The sequence below is a fragment of the Gracilinanus agilis genome, chromosome 3 (genome assembly GCF_016433145.1).
Source record: "Gracilinanus agilis isolate LMUSP501 chromosome 3, AgileGrace, whole genome shotgun sequence".
Lineage (NCBI taxonomy): Eukaryota > Metazoa > Chordata > Mammalia > Didelphimorphia > Didelphidae > Gracilinanus > Gracilinanus agilis.
In genome coordinates this window covers 300,501,558-300,522,782 of record NC_058132.1, presented here as the reverse complement: position 1 = coordinate 300,522,782, position 21,225 = coordinate 300,501,558, and the positions used below count along the sequence as shown (strand labels likewise).

General features: G+C 36.5%; 1 protein-coding gene across 1 annotated transcript in view; it reads right to left on the bottom strand.

Annotated features, from left to right (window-relative positions):
• The window catches only part of NCKAP5 (NCK associated protein 5), a 926,355-nt gene that overhangs the window by 71,515 nt on the left and 833,615 nt on the right, over window positions 1-21,225 (bottom strand). Inside the window, exon 15 of the mRNA XM_044669911.1 lies at window positions 410-724. Coding sequence (XP_044525846.1) covers window positions 410-724 — 315 coding nt within the window. The remainder of the gene's footprint in view (window positions 1-409; window positions 725-21,225) is intronic.

Sequence of the window (21,225 nt, the reverse complement as noted above, 5' to 3'; positions counted from 1 at the left end):
TCTCTCTCTCTCTCTCTCTCTCTCTCTCTCTCTCTCTCTCTCTCTCTTTCTCTCTCTCTCCTATCTATCTAATACTGTGTATCTGAGGTTTTACTCTTATATGATAAAAATATCAAGTTTTTATTTAATGGTGAAAGTGGATATTTTATTTTCCTTAGAAGTAAGTGGCATGACCTTATGCAAACCATTTTATTTTACCTTCTAGACTATCACTAAATTTTCTGAGCATCAACATTTCCATCTGCTCTAGGTCACCTAGTTGTTCACCTCAGACAACCATACTGAGAACCTTTCCTGCCACATATTTTACATTTTTGTCAACGAGTGCATTATTATGGGATATCTGCTAATAAAACCAGACACCAGGGCAGGAAAGCAACCTAATTTGAAAGGTAACTGGCGTTTTTACCTGAGGAAGCTGGTTTGGGGAGGCGACTTTGAAAAGGTCGAATACCTTTGGCAATCATGACTGGATCAGATGTGGAATGAACAATGATGCTTTCTAGGGAGCCCTGGATATTTGCTGCAGAAGGCACTTCTCGTTCAAGGGTTTTGGCTTTGATGTGGGGAGCTGAGGGAAGGGTTTCCTGGAGAGACAGGAAGGGTTCAGATTCCACAGAGGTGTCTGGTTTGCATGTGTGCCGTCCAGTGGAACGATTTCCCGAGTCTGGGAGTGGAAAGGTTCCTATCCCACTGTCCAGTGTTCTCATCTGGCAGCTAGACTCTAAAATAAAACCAAAGTGGGCAATTAATAAGGGCAAGACAAAAAGAAACGGGGAACTTAAACAGTCAAAATGATTGTTGGTGGAGGGAGGGGACAGATACCTAAAAAGAAAACCTTTCAGTAAAGACAAATAATTAGCATTAAGAAAATAATTTTAGTTGTAAAACTTATTTCCATTATATGTGTACAATGATATGCATGAAGTATTCATTTATGGGAACCTTCCATTGAAGGAGTATTAAAGTAGTAAAGCCAAACAACAGTGAATAATTAAGACTTTCTATTGTTCACAGTTTTTCTTAAGTAAAGTAAATTAATCGGAGATCATAAAGTGTTTTGTATTCCCCTTTATAATCTTGGACAAATGTTGCATCTACAAATTAGATAAAATTTGTCATTGAAATAGAGATGATAGCTAGGTCTAAAGACAAATTAGTTTGATGTATAATAAAAATAATTGCATCCTTTTAACCTAGATTATTATTAATCATACAATCAAATTAATGGCATCCTTTGGCCTTCTCTCATTTGCTTCATCAAGACAAATAATTTATGTGTTATAAAGATTTGCCCTAAACTATTCCTTATTTTTTGAAACATCTTTTAGTTATTTGTTTCATTTTGCCTTAACTATTCAAGGATCCATTGATTTCACTGGTGAAGGCATGACAATCTGCATCAATGGAGATCATAACCTCTCCACAACTTAGTAAATTGTCTTTAAGAGTTGTGATTAAAGAGAACTCAGGAGCAAGGTGGCTGAATGCCAGTCAATAAGCTTTTGATTAAGCACTCACCCACTATGCACCAGAGATTGTACTAAGCACTGGGGCGACAAAAACAGACAAAAGATAGTCTCTGCTTTTAAGTAACTGGACCTTGAGTCAGGAAGATCTGAATTCAAATCTGGCCTCCAAAAGTCACTGGCTGTGGGACCCTGGGCAAGTTATGTAACCACTGTCTGCCTTGATTTCCTCATCTGTAAAATCAAAAAGATGTAAATCTCCCAAGGTTGTTGTGAAGATCAAGTTAAAAAAACATAAAATGTTTTACAAACCCTAAAATATTATTATTATCATGATTAGCGTTATCCTGAATCTCTCTGAATTTCACTAGGTCGGCCTTCAAACAACAGACAATTTGTTACTATTCCAGGTACTTGAAGATTTCCAGCTATATAGGACTCGATGAGTTTATCACTGCTGACATAGTTCTAGAGAATTAAAGGTCATCTCCGTTTCACAATGAAGCATCAATAAAGGGCTTCATTGATGGTTATTTTACTTGGTCAAACAGGTTACGTTCACAGAAATATACACATATATGAGTAATATCCAAAACGTAATTACAAATTTAATTTCCAAAATGATGATATTTTTGTCATTTGTGGCTAGGTTAGTTGCTTCTAAGACCCAGCTGTCATCTAAGATGAAGCCTAGATAGAAGAAAACCTTTGAATGAATCATCCTATTTCCTAAGTAAACTAGGAAAATCTAGAATTTGTATTGCTTATCATGAATGACATTTAAAAATGAATGTGAGGTCCTTCGGGGCAGGAAGCCATATTTTGCCTTTCTCTGTATTCCCAGCCTTTATATGTCAGATAGGAAGTATTTAATAAATGCATGTGGATTGATTGATTGAAAATGGGAAATCAACTATTTATTTGCTTTGTAATTATTATGTGCTCAGTGTGGTACAAGGCATTTTGGGAGATAAAACAGCAGCATGATCTACCAGCCCTTGAGATTCTCAAAGTCCAATTAAAGGAAAGAAGGCCAGCTCGCAAAAACCAACAGCAAATAGCACAGACAGAATATAACTAAATGCTGAAGCAGGTGTCATAGACTGTAATTGCTTTTTAAAAAGAGGAGGGAGATTTGTGAGGACTTAGGGGATTAGGTATTAGTTCCCAAAGTGAATTAGGGAATTTCCTCAAGGGTATTTCAACACTAATGAAATAGATTCATACAAAAAAAAAACCATAGGTAAAAAGATACGATTGCACAATTGTTTCCAAAAAGTAATGGTGTCCCCTTCCCAATATTTTGCATGCTTTCTTATGTTCATAAAATGCCATAGCACCTGGAGAGGACTTATCTAGGATGTAATTAATAATGCCAGCTCAAACTAAGAGAGTACTTTTCAATTCACAAAATACTTGTATTTCAACTTCAGTGGAAGAAAGCAGCTCTGAAAAGGCTCAGCAAGCCCTTCCACCAGAAGTCCTAGTCTTTGCTGAATACTCCATACGACCAATAAGAAGGCAAGCTCAGTTTGAAAGGTAAAACCTGTGACAACTTAACCTGCTCATGGGTCCGAAGCAGTATGGGATCATTGGCAGAGGATGCCTCTTCACTTAAAGCTCATTTTCTCTAAAAGGCAAGTACTCCTAGGGAGATAGTAAAATGGGGCCAAAGACATTGTGTGAAAGAGGCAGACCATTTCACAATGTAAAAAAGGAGTGCCTCTGCATTCAGAGAACCTGAATTTAAATTCTACCTTGCATGAGCTTTACCTGTATGTGCTAAGGCAAGTCACTAAACTGCCCCATGACTCGGGGCCTCAACTATAGAATGAAACAGTTTGATTCAGCCTAATGCCTTTTCTAATTTTATACTATGATCTGATATTGAACAACCTTACAGTATAGACAGTTCTCAATTACCTGGGTATGGATGATATATTCTGTGTATTACTGAAAAATGGTCTGATAATGGGATTAGTTTCAGGGAATTAGAGAATAGCAGCTTTGTAAAGCATAAGAGTGAGGATTACTCAGAATTCTGAACTTAAACAATCAGAGATATGATCTAGACGTGAAGAAGGTCTACACATCTCTTGCGTCAATCAGTGAGTGACATTTCAACTAGGTGAAGAAACTCGGCCATACCCTGTGAGTCTTCTATAAAATATTAAGCCAATTTGGAACCTAGCATTTGGTCATCTGGCATTTTCGAGAAGAAGTCTTACCAGTAAAATCTCTGAGGGAGAACTGCTTGAGGAGAAGGGAAAGAAAAAGACAAATACTCATTTCTTTCTCTCTCTCTCCTTGATCAAAGAGAGTTGTTATGAATTCTGGAAAAGTGGAGAATTTAGATGTTTCATCCTGGTTCTAGTAGGATCCCAGGAAATGACTGGTAGCAGAGTGTCCATTGCATGACATGCATACATGGAAGAACTGCAGCTTTAGGACTATATAAAAGGTCTAGCAGAAAGCTAGACAGTACTCAGAAGGACTCCATATAGGACAAAAAAGGACTTACAGTAACTGAAAGCTATTAGTTTACTCCTTTTGCAAAATTAGTTCTATAAACTTGAGCCCATTTTCTACTAAATTCTATATACTTGTGGGAAAGCATATTATAGACTCTTTTTTTGAGAGGAGTATTTTGTACCAACTGTTACTGTATAGTCTTTTTTTCAAACAAAACATGAATTATACCTAGATGGCTGAGCTTTAGAAATCTACCAGTAAGCTCTTCAAAGTCTTTTTAATATTAAGTGGAGAAGTAGTCAGCACAAATAGGGGAAAGGGAGAGTAGCTCTAAGGGTCTATGCTACAAAGGGATCTTAGAGGACATCTAGTCCAACTCTCACTTAACAGATGAGAAAGTGATGGACTAAAGGTGAAAATGGAGCAGTAGAGTACTGAATTCAAATCTGGTCTCACACACTAGCTTGGTGACCCTTACTAAGCCACTTAAGCTTCTTAGCCTCAATTTCATCATCTGTAAAATGAGCTGGAGAGGAAAATGGCAAACCACTCCAATATCTTTGACCAGGAAACCCCAATGGGATCATGAAGAGTCAGACATAACTGAAATGAATGAACAAGAAAAAAAAGGAAAAATCACTTACAATAGTATATTTCTTATAATTGTTCTGAGTACGTAGTACAGGAGCATCCAAAGTCTAGCGTTCAGCAAAGCAGCCTGTACCCTGAAGTCATGTGGACATAGTTGCAGTTGGGAATGAGGTATCAGAGAAGGGTGATGGTCAGAGAAAAGCAAGTGAGGATTTTGGTCTAATTTTGATCTTTTGTTGAGGATTCAAGTCTTTCCTAGACTATCCTTCAACAGATTCCTTCTCTCTCAGATAAGAAACATGCAATACAGTTATAATGGTACCTGGCAAGACAAAAAGAAATGATTGGTATTCATAGACTCCAAGAGAATTGTGTGCACTGCCATTAGGCTCAGAGAGAACCTGCTATTAAGGCCCTTTCTTGTTACTAAAAAAATTTCAGATTCTGAAAGTAGTGAATGTGAAGGACTCTTCCGTAAGTAACTATAAAATGAGGTGCAGGAAGTCATTCTCAGTCTCTGACTACATATGCCAAGTTTCACCCTCAAGCACATTTTTTTTCTCTTGAAGATATAAACCTCTGGAAATAGGAGTTTATATTGGAAATGCTGACACAGTCTTTATATACAGTTTCTTGAAGGTGCTGTAGCATTCTTGTAGTTCATGAAAAACATTCTAACCTTAAAAAAATGTGGAATATTATGCCTTTGAAGGGAGTTTTTCATGGGAAATTGGAGGGAGTCATAAGATAATCACATAGCCAAAGAGAGGACTGAACTCTAGTCATAAACCTTTCTTGCATGCTGAAGGAATACTCTATATTCCCAATCTTACCAAATGTGTAAGCTTATATTTCTGGCTGGTGAGTTCAGTAGGTTACATCGGACTAATGATGTAAAGGTCATGGATTGCATCTCTATATGGGTCAGTAGGCTTTGTATTGTTCCATGACTACATACTGGAACTCTAACCCTGGGCAGCTGTCTTGAGAATACATTGTCAGAAACTGTCTTTTTTTCTGTCCTTTCATTCCTCATTCTAAGCAGACACTCTCTCATTTATTTCTGCCTACATGTTCTAAGCCAGCCATGCTTGGAATTCATTCCTGCTTTAACAGGAAATGAATATCAGTTCCTGGGATTCTGGAACTGCTGGTCCTGAGGCTTTGTGGGTTAGAGAAAGCTCCAGATTGGAATTTGGACCTTTGGCATTTGGAAAAGCTCTATCAGTGGTTACTATTAATAAGTTTAGACAGGTATGGGAAGGTCTAAGAAAGCTTGACCCCAAGAAATAGGTGGATATTCAGGTAGACAAAAAGTCAATGTCAGGTAGGTTCAGCAAAAGGCAACAAATGAGTGAGTAATCCATCAGGCAGGCAGAGGACAGTGTCATGGTGGCATGGTGATAGGCATTGATTTGGTAGATGCTCAGGTAAACAGACAGCTAGCATCACAGATGTCTGAAAATAGGGAACGAAGACCAGCCGCTCGGGTTGTGGTTCATGGAAATGGCTGCAATCTTAAAAGTCTAGTGAGAATGAAATAGGAAGAACTGTAGAACAGGGTTGGGTACAAAGATATAAATTTAGGCATGACAGAATGACAGATAACACTAATGTTTTTAATAAAGGGGAAGTGAGGAGTTTGATCACAAGTATCACAGTGGTTAGAGAGCTGAATTTGGAATCAGAAAGACCTGAATTCTAATCTGACTTGGGATACTCAGTAGCTGTGTGACCCTAGGCAAGTCATTTAAACTTTATTAACCTCAGTGTCTTCATCTATAAAATGAAAATAATAATGAAATTTATAGAATCTGTTTTGAAGATTAAACAAGATAACATAATTAAAGTGGTTTACAAACTTTAAAGTACTAAATAAATGTAAGCTATAATAATAATAAAAAACTATCTTTAAATTTATTATTAATTATCATATTAATTAAATATAATTTATATTAAAAGTAATTAAATAACTAAAATATATCTTAATATCTAACTAATAATTATACAATACAATAATTGAGTAATTTAATTAATAAGTTGATTTAATAAAATAAAATATATTATTGGATTATTATTAAAATGAAAAAAATGACAGCAATACTATTACCACTACTACTAAAAACTGGGAAAAAAGGTCAGCATGAGATTTTATGAAGTGGATGCTGAACCAACTAATCTATTGGTCTTTCCATGCTCCCATCTAGGGATTTGTTTCATCTTACAGTCTACTATCGGGCTAAGACTTAAGGTAGGGGTTGTGTTGACCTAGATGGAGACACAGAGGGAGAAAAGAGCCAGAATAGTTCATAAACTCAGATTTTTGGAGTTAGAGTGGACCTTGGAGGTCATTTAGATCCATCATTGTAATAGATATCATCTTCAGTTAACAAATTATCAGAGCTTTGTTACATCCTATTGCTTATTCTAACCCTCAGATATCATTTATGCTTTAATTCTAGCTTGTCTGTCCTGTTTTTTTACTCCTCTGACCTCTGATTATCCTCCTTGTCCTGTTCCTGATTTACTTTGACTTTCAAGACTATGCCCCTCTACTCCTCAAACCACCTGTAGTGTCTTTACAACCTCTTAGCCTGCTCACCATAGAACATCTTTCTGGGATGCCCATCCTCCTTCTCTTTTGGTGAGTCACTCTTCAAGTCTTCATTTTGTAGAGAGGCCATGGATATCTTCCTTCTTTTTGCTCTCAGTTCTGTTCCTAGCTTTCTCTGGACTATAACAATACCATCCCCTAAATCCTTGCTTTTCAGCTACCCCACTAGAATGTAAGCTCTTTGAGGTCAGAGACTGTCTTTTTGCTTATATTTGTATCCTCAACTCTTAGCACAGTGCCTGGTACATAGTAGGTTTTGTAAGATTTAAATTGCTATCAATAACTCCAAGTATTTTATGAGATTTATTAGTAATCACTTAAAATAGAAGAAATAAAAAAAATAGAAGTACAAAGCTTAAGTATGAGCAGTGAATAAACTTTCCTGCTAAATACTCCCTCCAGCCTCCACAGCCTCATTCAGGGAAGAAGAGAGAGTGGGACTTTATCCTCATTGTGTTCACACGTAAGGTAAGGATGCAAATGGGATACTGAGTAAGATAGTTTTGGGAAGCAAATTCCATCTACACAGTATTTACGGCTCAGTTTTTCCATTCTGGTTCTTTACTCTATAGCCAAAAGTCACTGCCATCTGTACTCTAGAGTGATAGCAGGTAGGACTTTAGTTATAAGTGGGGCTAGGGAAATGCAAATTCTTTATCAGTGCCAGAAATAGCTCATGTTCTACTGGTGGTGGGTTGGTGGGGGCAGAGAATGAGGGAAAGGTATAAGTAGGATTGTCTTTGTTTATAGAAGATCTGTATTAGCTGATTCAGAGCACGGACTACTCTTTTTCTTTTTAAAGTGGGAATCACCTAATTGCAAAGTTCTCAAATTTGTCAAATGGCAACTTCCTATGGCCAGAGTTCAGGAACTTCCATAAAACAGGCTGAAATCACATGTATTAGTATTGATAATTGAACACCTACTCTGTGCAAAGGCTTTTGCTGGTTCTGAGGAAGGTGAGAAATTTCTATTATCTATTTATCTATAAATTATATACATGTACCACTCTATTATAATAATCATGTGTATATTAAAACCCTTTTGTGTGTATATATATATGTATATATACATATATATATAAACCCTTATAAAATGGACATTTTAGGGTCAGCTGGGTGGCTCAGTGGATTGAGAGTCAGGCCTAGAGAAGGGAGGTCCTGGGTTCAAATGTGGCCTCAGACACCTTCTAGATGTGTGACTCTGGGCAAAATCACTTAACCCCCATGGCCAAACTCTTATCAATCCTATGCCTTGGGACCAATACATAGTATTGATTCTAAGACAGATGGCAAGGGTTTTTAAAAAAAAAATAAACAAAATAAAAATTTTAAAGGATAAAATAACTGTGGATCCTACAGTCAAGAGAAGGTCATTGGAGTTTACTGAGTAGAAGACAGGCATACCTGATTGGACTTGCCTACTTTGGCAAAATTCCTTTGAAAGCAATTTGGAGAAGTTGAGGAAAAAGACTTAAGGCAGAGAGAGAAAAAGAAAGATATTGTAATAGTAGCGGTGACAGGAAATTAGAACCTGAGTTAGGTGGCTGTGAAAGCAAAGGAACAATTGAGAGAGAAATAATAGAGATTACTATTAATAATAACAATAAAAGATTGTATATATGAAGTAAAGGAAAGGGGAGGAGTTGGAATGTTACTCAGGTTGCAAATCTGTAAAATTTGTACCATGGCACCTCCAACTTTATAGGGAAGTTAGGAAGAATAAGTTAAAGGGAAAAAATGAAGTCATGAGATCTGAACTGCAGTTCACAAATGAACTATGCCTTCTCATCCCTTGCAATTGACTCTGCCCCGTCAAAAATGAAAAAGGGTGGAATCGGGTTTTTTTACTCATTGGTTAGTGCCTTAATCACAAAATGATGGGTGAAAAGGCATTTATTAAACACATATCGTGTTCTTAGGAATAGTTCTTGGCTGCCTTCAAGAAGCTTTTATTCCTGTAGTGGAAGACAACACCCATAGAGCATTTTTGGTCTAGTATGTTACAGGAATTGGGAGTCTCTTCTCAAGACTGCTGGGGAGTAGGAAGTGAAATGAAGCCTGGTGTGGGTCTGCCTAAATGATTAGGTCAAGGGAGGCAGTTATCAGTTAGGACAACATGGCCTCATAGGTGAGTTTTCCAAAGTGAAAAGAATTAAAAGCTATAAAATGATCTGAGGGGACAGAGTAGGGGGATGCCCGTCACAAGGGCATAGTGTTTTGCTTTCATAGCTGCAGATGTCTAGTTGGGCTCTATAATTACCTTGAGAGGCCGATGCCTAAGCCATGACAGACCAAAGGTGGGAAGGGTTAGAGTACCATTAAGCAGCAATGGGTAAAGGAGTGGTAAAGTTAATGTGGGCTACAAACCTGTGGCTGGCGATTGGGGTAGGATGGGATGTAGCTCATCACCCCATTTTCTCACTGTTTAATAATACATTCATCCAGTTGAGGCCACCAAGTCCCACTTTGGAGATCAAGCTAAGTGGGAAGCAATTCTTTCTGAATCGGTAAAAAGTCTGAAGGATAGAATACCTAAATAGAAATAGTCTTTATCTTAACTCCCATAGGATAAGGCTGGAAAACTAGAATGCATGAACCATTAGAGCAGGAAGGACTATCTTTGTCATTTCAATGGTGGTTTGTCACTATGCATGAATACAAGTCAGTGCTTCCTTGCCATACTGCCCCCAACCCTGTACATGAAAAGATCATGGTGGGTCACCACCTTAGCACCTCATATTTGAAAGGAAGGGCTCACTCTATTTGAAACAGAATACTAAAAAATAACAACACAACTAAACATGAACTAATAACAACTAAAAGTTTTTGATGAGTCTGCTTTAGAGAATTGATGATATTTGTAAGTAATTAGTTGTCATAGAGTTGTTCAGCCATGTGTAATTCTTTGTGACCCCTTTTGGGTTTTTCTTGGCAAAGATGCTAGGGTGTTTGCCATTTCCTTCTCTAGCCCATTTTACAGATAAGGAATTGAGGGTTAAGTGACTTGCCCAGGGCTACACAGCTAGGAAGTACCTGAGGCCATATTTGAACCCAGAACATCTGGTCTATAGATCTGACTCAATCTGCTGAGCCACCTAGCTGTCCCTGTGTTCAGTATTTTTAAAAAGGGTAAACAGTTCCGGAAACCAAAAAAAAAAAAATCGAGAACTACTATTACAGATCATACTTCCTACCTGTGTATTATTTTTTAAATCAAGACCAATTCGAACTCAGGTCTTCCTGACTCCAGATCTGACATTCTCTCCACTTTGCCACCTAGCTTCTACATATGTACTTAGTAGTATCCACTAATGTAAATATAATATAAAATTCAGCTTAGCCCATCTCTTAGTTATCACAATTTCCTAAATTAGTGGTCAGTATTAATGGAAGCTTTGTGTGTCTACAAAATATATCACAAATTGCTCCAGAGCCTTCTCTTTTTCACATCTTCCAACTTCTTTAACCTTTTGCCAAAGGAGCTACTTAACAATCATGTAATCATTTTTATTGTATTTCTTCTTAAATAAATTAATGTACCTATTCACAAGAATTTTATACATTAAACCAGGAATACTAGACTTTCTAAATACAATTTTAAAAAGGTATAAATAAATCAAGATCCTTTGATTCTTAAGGTATAGAAGCTGCCTCTTCTGAGGCAAATTGTAACTTATAATTTATAATCTTGGGGAGTTGCTTGTGGCAACCTTAGAGAAGTTGTGATTTGCACACAGCTAGCTGTTTTAGGCAGAATTTGAATTCAAATCTTGGCTTCATGTCCAACACTCATCTATTATTCCATGATGCCTCTCTCTGTATGAAATATGCTCAATTTAAAAATAATAATAATTAAAAATTTTTTCCAGATTACATTATTATAATTTTTAAAATATTTGCTTTCTGAATATGTTCTAGATTAATTAATTTTTTTGAACTTTTCATAGGAAGAAGGGAAAAATAGGATATCTCATTATAAGGAACTATTTCCTCCTCCTGAGAAATTGTATTAGAATATATAAATAGTACTCCAAAACTATTTCGTGCTGCAGTTAGCCATAGGAGACTTTTATTCAGTGTGTCATGCTTTCTGGAAAACATTCCATTTTTCAGAGCCTGATGTGAGAGTTTCAGAAGGTCAATGATGCAAATACTGTTATGGAAACCCAGGCACAACTGCTTTATACCAAATCCTGTATCAGAGTGATTAGTGAGCTAGCAAGATGTCTTGCTAAGCAACCACTCTTGGCTACAATTTTCCCAGGTGGACAGTCTAGCAACCACATTAATGAATTCCTGACAACTTTAGGGCATGGAGCTAGAAGCTTGGAGGAGTTGAAAAAACCCAGTGAAGACACCAACCATCCTCCTGAGAAAGCTAAATATTGACCTGTGCTGATAATCACAGGCTCTTTCTCTAGTGACCTTAAGAAAAGGAGGGCAACACCATAACACTAAAACCTCAAACTATATTTTGACTGAGAAACTTTCATCACGACTACAAAAAGTTCCAGCAAAGAATACAACATTTGATACTGCATAGCCTGCTAGCTTCAAAGGGAGAGCTACTTATGGATTATTTTTCCCCCATAGTCATGCCAAATTACTAATGAGCTCTCTCTTCTCTTTCATAATTTCCTGTGTAAATAAGTTTCTGTGAGATTGTTCTGTAGGTTCATAAACATCTTTAGGTTACATGTGATATTGGCAAGAGGAACCTAAGACTACAGATGGCATAACAGAATTCTTTATTTGCACATCCTTTCCTCCATTTGCAGGATGAAGCCAAGCTGAAGAATTCAAAGTTTCTTTTAAAAAAGTATATATCAATGTCAGTTTCACATGGTGTATTCATTCTAGTTCTTCTCTGTAATTGTATCTAATTAGACAAAGAAGAGTAAACTCTATATTGACTCAGGATAAAAAATTTAATCAATACAGGATGAAATCCAGTGGCTGAAGTAAGAACTAGGTGGTGAGTGGTAACTTTTGAATGGATGGAAACATGTAAACTCTAGGTTCAAATTGGATTGAGACTTCCTCTAGTTTGAATACTGATCATGGTAGAAAATACACGTGAAAATAGGAAAGTCCTTTTTTAAGTACCTTAATGTTTTTTAAAAGGAAAAAGGGTGGGAGAGATAGAGAACCCTTCTAATAGAAATACAATTTTGAAAAGAAAAAATATAGGGAAGTAGTATGTGAAAGGTCTGTGATTGTGTCAACCTAAGGAACTCCCATCCGTCACCTCATGCAGATTGCCAAACTACCTCTAATTTACTAGCTAAGTGCTAGGGAATTGCCTGATGCATATGGAATTTCAGTTTATGTTCAAGGAATGTTCAGGCTCATGAAATGAATAAATATCAAGGGTGTTAATTGAACCTAGATTCTTTTTACTCCCATTCCAACATTCTCTCTGCTATATCATGTTACCTCAATGAGATCAGAAAATATATACATGAGGAGACACTGAAAGAAATAGGGAAACTTCTCTGCAAAGGATCGTGTTATTAATTTATGTCACACCCTGAACAAAGCACTACTTTTGTATAAGAATATATGTACCATACTAGGTGAGACTCTTGGTATATTCAAAGCAATATTTTGTTCTGGAGAAGGACATATGTTGTGGGAGGGCTGGATTCCATTATTGAAAGTTGAAAAGGCTAGGTAAGATCTGCTTCCGGCTGTCTATCCTGAATCTCCTATTTATGAATTTATATCAACTTGTCTTGACCCTAGTTATATTTTAGCTCCTATTATAATGTAGAATAAACACTTGTTGCTTAAATTACTACTCTATTTTAAATTTATTTTAAAACTGTCTCTTCCAAGTTTCTGGAACTGTCCTAATCATACAGTGGTGGTTGGGGTTACTATTCACTCTTTCCATGCCTTTCATTTTTTTACTAAATTTGATCATGTCTCAGCTTTCATTTTAAAAATGAAAGAGATTTATTTTTCTGGGGCCATAGTGGTGGAGTTATAATGTCATATGTAAGCTCTTCCATCTCTGTGTTCATTCTACAAACCCTTGCTGGACTACCTTCAGCTAGTCAGCCTTATTTGAAGAGCACTGACTTCTAAGAATATAAGTACGAAGGAAGGAAACAAGCATTGTGCATGGAACATTCTAGGTATTTTATGAGAAGCACAATGCCCATTGTATTGTTTTCAATATTTTGCCTTTTGTTGGTCTTTTGCAGAGTAGCAAAATAGGCTGGTACCTTCAAGAAGTACCTTAAGTTGACTCCTGGGTCTCTTTCCTGGGCAATAATTTATGCTTCATCATTTTATAACTATGATAGAGATCTTTTTTCCTGTAAATATATTACTTTGTACTTGCTCACATTAGCACTCATTTGCTACTTTTCTGCCCACACATACAGACTTCAGATTTTTCAGCCATTTATCCTCATCAATTTGGCATTTCACCATCTGAAAGTGCTTAGTTTCATCTGCAAACTTGGAAAATTCACTGTTCATTCCCTTTTCTAAATCATTTACAAAAATGTTCAATTAAATTTGTCTGATCTAATCCCATTGGGACTCTATAGTTGACATTCTTTTATCAAGAGAAACGCTTATCTTTACTTATTGTTTTTGCATTTAAACCAGTTCTCTATCTGTAACAAAACATTGCCTCCAATCCCATAATAACCCAGTTTTTTAAAGCATCCTTTGGCGTGGAATTTTATAAAAGATTTTAAAAGGCTAATACATAAAGGCTTATAATTCTTGCTTGGCCACATAACTATTTAAATAATTTTAGACTCAGTAAACAAAAAGAACTATGCTTGCTTATGTGTTCAATGATCCTACTCTTCCTTTTCATATACCCTTTTTCTATCAAAACGGGCAATGTGAAATAAAATGGTGAGTAATATAGAATGGAGCTAATGAACAGAGATAAACAATCTGACTAAATTCTTCCTAAACCTTCTTTCCCTCATGAAGCAATGCTGCCTTAATTAGTTGGATAATTTTCTCTGATTTTGTTCTTCACCTTTTGATCTTCTTTTATGTTATTCAGGGAAGGAAACTTGGAGAATAAGGAGAGAAATTTAAAGGAAGTTTCCTGAATAATGAGCATAATAAAAAGCCTTTCTTCAGCTGGCTGTTGACCATATCTACCTGGATGTCATTAGACATCTCAAACTTATTATCTGCTCTCTTCCATCCCCAGTACATACAAAAACTCTCCCTTTTCTAAACTCTATTGCTTTTATTTTTCAAGAAAAATATTATATTTTTATATTTTGTTTTTATATTACATTCATTTCCAAAAAGGTCCTTCTATATGCACTCAGTAAGCTATTTTTATATAAAGAAGCTTTTAAAAGGAGGAAATAAAAAAGAGGTGGAACAAAACTCATACAGTAGCCATGTATGATTATATAGTATACATAATGTTCCACACTCATATTCCCATATCTCTGCAAAGAAGGGAGGGAGAATATTTTTCATCCCTTCTTTGGGGCCAAGCTTGGCCATATTTACATAGCATTCCTTTTCAGGTTTTTTGTTCTTTCTATCACATTGTTATAGTCATTGTGCATATTGTTTTCCTCATTCATCCTTCATCAGACCATGTTTTCCTACGCTACTTTGAATTCTATGTATTATTATTTCTTATAGGTCAGTAATAATTCATCATATTCATGTACCACAATTCATTTAGATGGAAACCTATCTTGTACCCAGAACTTTGCTAATATGGAAAGTATTATTCTTGGAATATATGGAACTATGTTTCTTCCTTTGATCTTAGTTCTATCTCTAAGTTTAAGTCTCTATTTCTACATTTCTTGTTAGCTGGGGTCACAATTTCAAAGTGATCCTCCTCTTCACTCTTCCTCCACTTCCATATCTAATCAGTTGCCAAATTTTGTTGATTTTGCATCTACATCCTCTCTTGGATCATTTTTTTCTCGATACCACCATTATCATTGGTAATCTGTAATACTGCAGCAGCCTTCTATTTGCTTTCCATATCTATAATATTTCTTCTTTCCAATCCATCCACTTTCTACACAAGTGCCAAATGGATAGTCCTAAAGTACAGACCTGGCTATGTTATTACCCTGCTCAAGAATTTTCAGTCCTTCTCTATGACTTCTTTGATAAAATGCAAAGTCTTAGGTTTGGCATTTGAAACAATTTAAAGTCCACTTCCCACATACCTTCTCAGTCTTATTTCATAATGCTTAAGTCTCTTACTGCCTATACATTCCAGACAAACTGGCATTATTGTTGTCCTCTAAACTAGGCATTGCTGCTCTAATCTTTCTGCCTTTGCCCATGCAGTCCCCATGTTTAGAATGCATTTTTCCCCTCCACCCTTCAGGATTCTGGCAGCCAGGTGGTACAATGGATAGAGTGTCAGACCTGGAGTCAGGAAGATTCATCTTTCTGAGTTCAAGTCTGGCTTCAGACACTTACTAGATGTGTGTCTATGGACAAATCACTTAATGCTGACTGCCTCAGTTTCCTCATCTGTAATATGAGTTGGAGAAAGAAATGGCAACCTGTTCCAGTATCTTTGCTAAGGAAACCCCAAAAGGAGTCATGGAAAGTCAGACATGACCAAAAATGACTCAACAACAATAATTTAGCATCCTAAGCTTCCTTCAAGATTCATTTTTCAATTTTTAAGGGAAGCATCTGTTACCTCTTTTCCCAACTCCTAGTTTTTAGTGCATTTTTTCTCCTTAATTTAACAAGTATTTATCTATATACATTTTATTCTATAGAATGTAAACTCTTTGAGGGAGTCATGAATTGTTTTTCCCTGAATGTCTGAATTCCCAGTGCTTAGCAAGATCATTTGCATGTATCAATCTACCAACCAACCAACCAACAAGCATTTATTCATTGTGTTCTATGTGTTAGGCAATGGATGTACAAAGGCAAAAGTGAAACAGACTATAGTCTCAGGGAGCTTATATTCTTACAGGAGAGACATCGTGTACATAGATACTTACATGCAGAATATGCAAAATGAAGACAAAGTAATTTGGTATTGGGCACTGGCACTTAGGAAGATAAACAAAGACTTCATGTAGAAGGGGCATTTATACATTCTGGTGGATTTGTGAATTGATCCAACCATTCTGGAAGGCAATTTGGAACTATGCCCAAAGGGCTCTAAAAGACTGCCTGCCCTTTGATCCAGCCATACCACTACTGGGTTTGTACCCCAAAGAGATAATAAGGAAAAAGACTTGTACAAAACTATTTATAGCCATGCTCTTTGTGGTGGCAAAAAAATTAGAAAACAAGGGGGTGTCCATTGATTGGGGAATGGCTAAAAAAATTGTGGTATATGTTGGTGATGGAATATTATTGTGCTAAAGGGAATAATGAACTGGAGGAATTCCATGTGAACTGGAAAGACCTCCAGGAACTGATGCAGAATAAAGGGAGCAGAACCAGGAGAACATTGTACACAAAGACTGATACACTGTGGTAAAATTGAATGTAATGGACCTCTCTACTAGCAGCAATGCAATAATCTAGGACATTTCTGAGGGACTTATGAGAAAGAACACTATCCACATCCAGAGAAAGAATTGTGGGAGTAGAAACACAGAAGAAAAACATATGATTGATCACATGGTTTGAAGGGGATATGATTGGCGGTGTAGACTCTAAACAATCACCCTAATGAAAATATTAATAATATGGAAACAAGTCTTGATCATTGACACATGTAAAATGCAGAGGAATTGCTCGTTGGTTATGGGAAGGGGGTGGGAGGAGAGGAGGGAAAGAACATGAATCATGTAACCTGGAAAAATATTCTAAACTAATTAAATAAATAAATACACTTTTAAAAATTAGCAAAAAAAGGGGAGGGGACATTTATGCTGAGCCATGAAGGAAAGTGAATATTTTCTGAGGCAGAGGGAAGGAGGGAGTGAATTCCAGGCAAAGATATAGCTGGTACAAAGCAGAGAGACAATGCATATGGAGCATCCTAGGAAAATAGATAGATATGATTGGACTATAGGATCCATGGATAGAAGTAACGTGGAAGAAAATATAGGAAGAGGTAGGTTGTGAAGAGCTTTAAATGTCAGGGAAGTTTCTATTTGATTCTAGATCTTATAGGGAGTTGCTGAAGTTTATTGGGTATGGTGTCGAAATGTATTTTAGGGAAATGTCCATTAGTGACTATGAAGAGGATGAATTAATCAGAGAGATACTTGAGTCTAATGCATGGTGATGAGGACTTGAACTTTGATGATGGGGCAAGTGGAGAGAAGTGGTGGTTTATGATAAATATTTGAAGCTAAAAACAAGAAAATTTGACTCCTGACTGACTATATGAGATGTGTGTGAGAAAGGGAGGAAAAATAAGAGTTACTAGTTAGCAGGGATAAGTACACTCTCATCCCTCCAAGATATGGAAGATTTGGCCATGTTTGTGGACATCAAGGAAGAAACAAGTAGCTAGAGAGAGAAACTAAAGATTATCAAGAGATGGGATGACTGTCAAGCAGTTTTCTGGAGAAGATAGAAGATATTGGCATGAAAAGAACATTGACAGGGGTATTTAACAAATGCTAATAAATGGAGGTGACTTAAAGGGAGAGGGTAAAGTTAGGGAGATCAAAAGGACAAGGAATCTGTAATTGATTCAACACGTTAAGTTATTTATAGGAATATTCATATTAAAGGTTCCTATATGTTGTCCTTTATAAAATCTTTTTATAAAAATTCCCAATTAAAATTTCCAGTAGTAAAACAGGTCTTCTTATGCTTGGCGTTGTTGCTACAATTACTAATCTTAATCAAAGGTTTCAGGAGGATAAGAGTTTAGAGTTCACGGATATCTCTTTCTCTGTGCTACTGACATCAATATTAATTATTTTTTCTAACCTGAATTAGAATAAGAGAAGGAGAGCGAGTCTTTTAAGTTGAGTCAATTAATTAATATGTTTCCAGACTGATGTGCCTTAACTTGCTTGGTAAGGTTTATAATTGCAAAGGGCAAATTCTGTTTGGATATTCAAGGGTCACTCAAGTTTCCTGTTATATTATTGGAGTTTGAGCATGTGTGAAGGAGAGAAGTTTTAAAATAAGCTCATTGCTTCTATTTTCACTGCCTTCTTCACTATCTAGTACCCTGAGGCAATTCCTACAGGAAGATAATATGAGAAAAAAATGAAATCCACCAGTGCCAGGGCATTTTCAGTATTAACAGTCACAATAACAGTATACCCATTTAGAACACAAATATTTACTGAGTGCCAAGAGAAAAAAGTACTGTCGTTAGCCTGCAGGTACAATAGATCTCTGTCTTTCCCTGGTGTCACCAGAGATCATTGTATGGGTCAGAAAGTGATAGTGATAGTAAGAAATCTCTAGACTTTACTGGAATGGTAATACTAATGTTAGTTAACATTTATATAGGACAGCTGGGTAGCACGGTAGATAGAGTGCCAGGTCTGGAATCAGGAAAACTCATCTTCTTGAGTTTAAATCTGGCCTCAGACATCTTACTAGATGTATGACCCTGGGCAAGTCACTTAAACCTGTTTGCCTCAAGTTCTTCATCTATAAAAAATGCAGGGATTCCATGCTTTGCATTTGCACACAACAACTATCTTTGCCAAGAAAACCCAAATGGGGTCATGGAGCATTGGACGTGACTGAAAATGACCAAAGAAGTATGTATGTAGTTAAAATGTAAAGCACTTTGTAAACTTTAAAGCACTTTATAAATGCTAATTTCTGCTACTGCTGCTATCAGACTACTACTATCTGCCATCATCTGTCATTAAATGAAATCTCCAGTCCTGGCTCTAAAATTTAGATAAAATCCCACAAGTGTAGGTTTTTTTTTTAAGTTAAGGGCTCCACATTTTAAAGTATCCTTCATATGGAAGAGAGGGATGGAGATCCTGACTCTCAGGAATCTGTCTGGGACTGGTTACCCTTGAAGTAGATGAAGAGTCCTCTGGATTTCTAGACATTTGCCTTGCATCCTTCTCACATTATTATGTAGTCCTGATACTTTGCAGCTTGGTATCTAGACTTAGTCCAAAGAGTCCCCGGGGTCTGTATGCTCTGCACAAAGATATTCTGGATAGCATTTCACTCGCCTCATCTTTTTCTATTTACATCCTTTCTCAAATTGCTCCCTTCATTTCAGAGCCAAGCTTCTTGATTATCTTGAAGACACTTTCTACCTTCACCTTCTTTGCCACATTCAACATTTTCCTTAGACTCTTTTCAGTTCAATGTCCACTTATTATACAATTCTCCAATGACATGCTGCTGATGAACCACAAAAACATTTCCCTCATCTCCATTGTGCTCCAACCCCTACTCCCCATCATGGGCTTTGTATCATATTCTCACAAAAATATAAATCAGCATTTCTCAAAGTGTGGTCTGAATTCATTTTCAAGAGTTTTTTGAGGTCAAAACACACTAAGATGGTTTATTCCAATATAACGAATATCAAAAGATCTAAACTAAACAACAGTGCTTTGGGGGAATAATCAATAATTTTCTTTTTTGAAACTCTTATTTTCCATCTTTCCATGTTTATTGGTTCCAAGGTAGAAGAGCAGCAAGAGGTAAGCAATGGGAATATAGGTGATTCGCCCAGGGTCACACAGCTGGGAAGTACCTGAGGCTAGATTTGAAACCAGAACATCCGGTCTATACACCTGACCCTCAATCTGCTGAGCCACCTATCCCTGTGTTCAATATTTTTAAAGAGTGTAAACAGTTCCTGAAACAAAAAAAATGAGAACTACTGTTATGGATCATTAGAATTTGAAGAGAGTTTACAGCTTATTAGTCCAACTCTTCATTTTAGATATGGAAACTGAGACTCAGTGAAATGAAACTACTTTTTCAAGTTCATTTTCACATTAGCTGAATGTGATAGAACCAGAACTAGCACTCAGGTATTCTGATTCTCTTAACCTTTCAGGTTCTCTGTTTAAGTTTAAGCCCTAAAGTTAGATACTTTCTAGTTGTTTGACACTGGGAAAAACCTTTCAGGCTCAGTTTCCTTGTCTATAAAATATCTATCTCCCAGGGCTGTTGTGAGGATCAAATGAGATAGTGAATGTAAAGTGCTTTGCAAATATTAAAGTGTTATCTAAATGCTAAATCTCATTATTCTTGTTATGATTATTGCTTTTTTTTCATCATCCTGTTATTAAACCTAATTCTATGTCCTGGCAATAAAAACCTATGCGAGTACAACTGGTCTTTGGAATTTTTTGGTCAAAGGCTTCACAAAAGTGTGTCAAAGGGCAAACAGTTCTGAAAGAAGATGTCTCCTTAGCTTCTTTAGATTCATCTATGCTTTGACCACAGCCACAGGCTAGGGAAAAATCAGAAAGTGCCTGATGATTTCAGAAATCAGAGGAGTTCAAGGAACTTGTGAGGAAATGGTTTAGAGGTACAGTGCTAGTGACTTGAGATGATGACCATGAAAAGGGTTTATTTTTTAAAAAGTCTTTGACTTTTCCTACATTATTTTATGGAGAGATCACAGCAATTACTAGAAAAAATTACTAGTTGTCAAGCCAGAATACCTATGTTCAAATCCTGGTCCTATTACTTCTCACTGTGTTACCTTAGGCAAATTATTTCATAATTAAGCCCATCAATTTTCTCACAATGAGGGGTCTAGACTAGATGATGTCTAAGGTTCATTCTGGTTTTAAATTCTATATCACTAGCTTGTCTTTGTTTTTTTCTTAACTTTTCTATAAAAATAACCAGAACTTTTCAGAAAGTTCAGTGGGGATCAGTAATATTTTTTTTGACCCATGGGCAAAACATAACATTTCAAAAAGCATCGTCAGAAGCTCCTTTTGGTACCATGTAGGTTAACTTTCACAAGTCTGCCCTTTCAGCACAAACTAACATATTGTATATCAAATAATATTAAATGTACTCTTGATTCTCCAGGTGATTTGAATCCCAGTGAGGAAAAAAAAAGAGAAGGAAGGAAACCAAACGAAGAACCTAACTGATGATGGGGAAGCCAACCTAGTCCCAAGTACATTAAATTGGAATTAGCAGTGATAAGTAGTTGCTA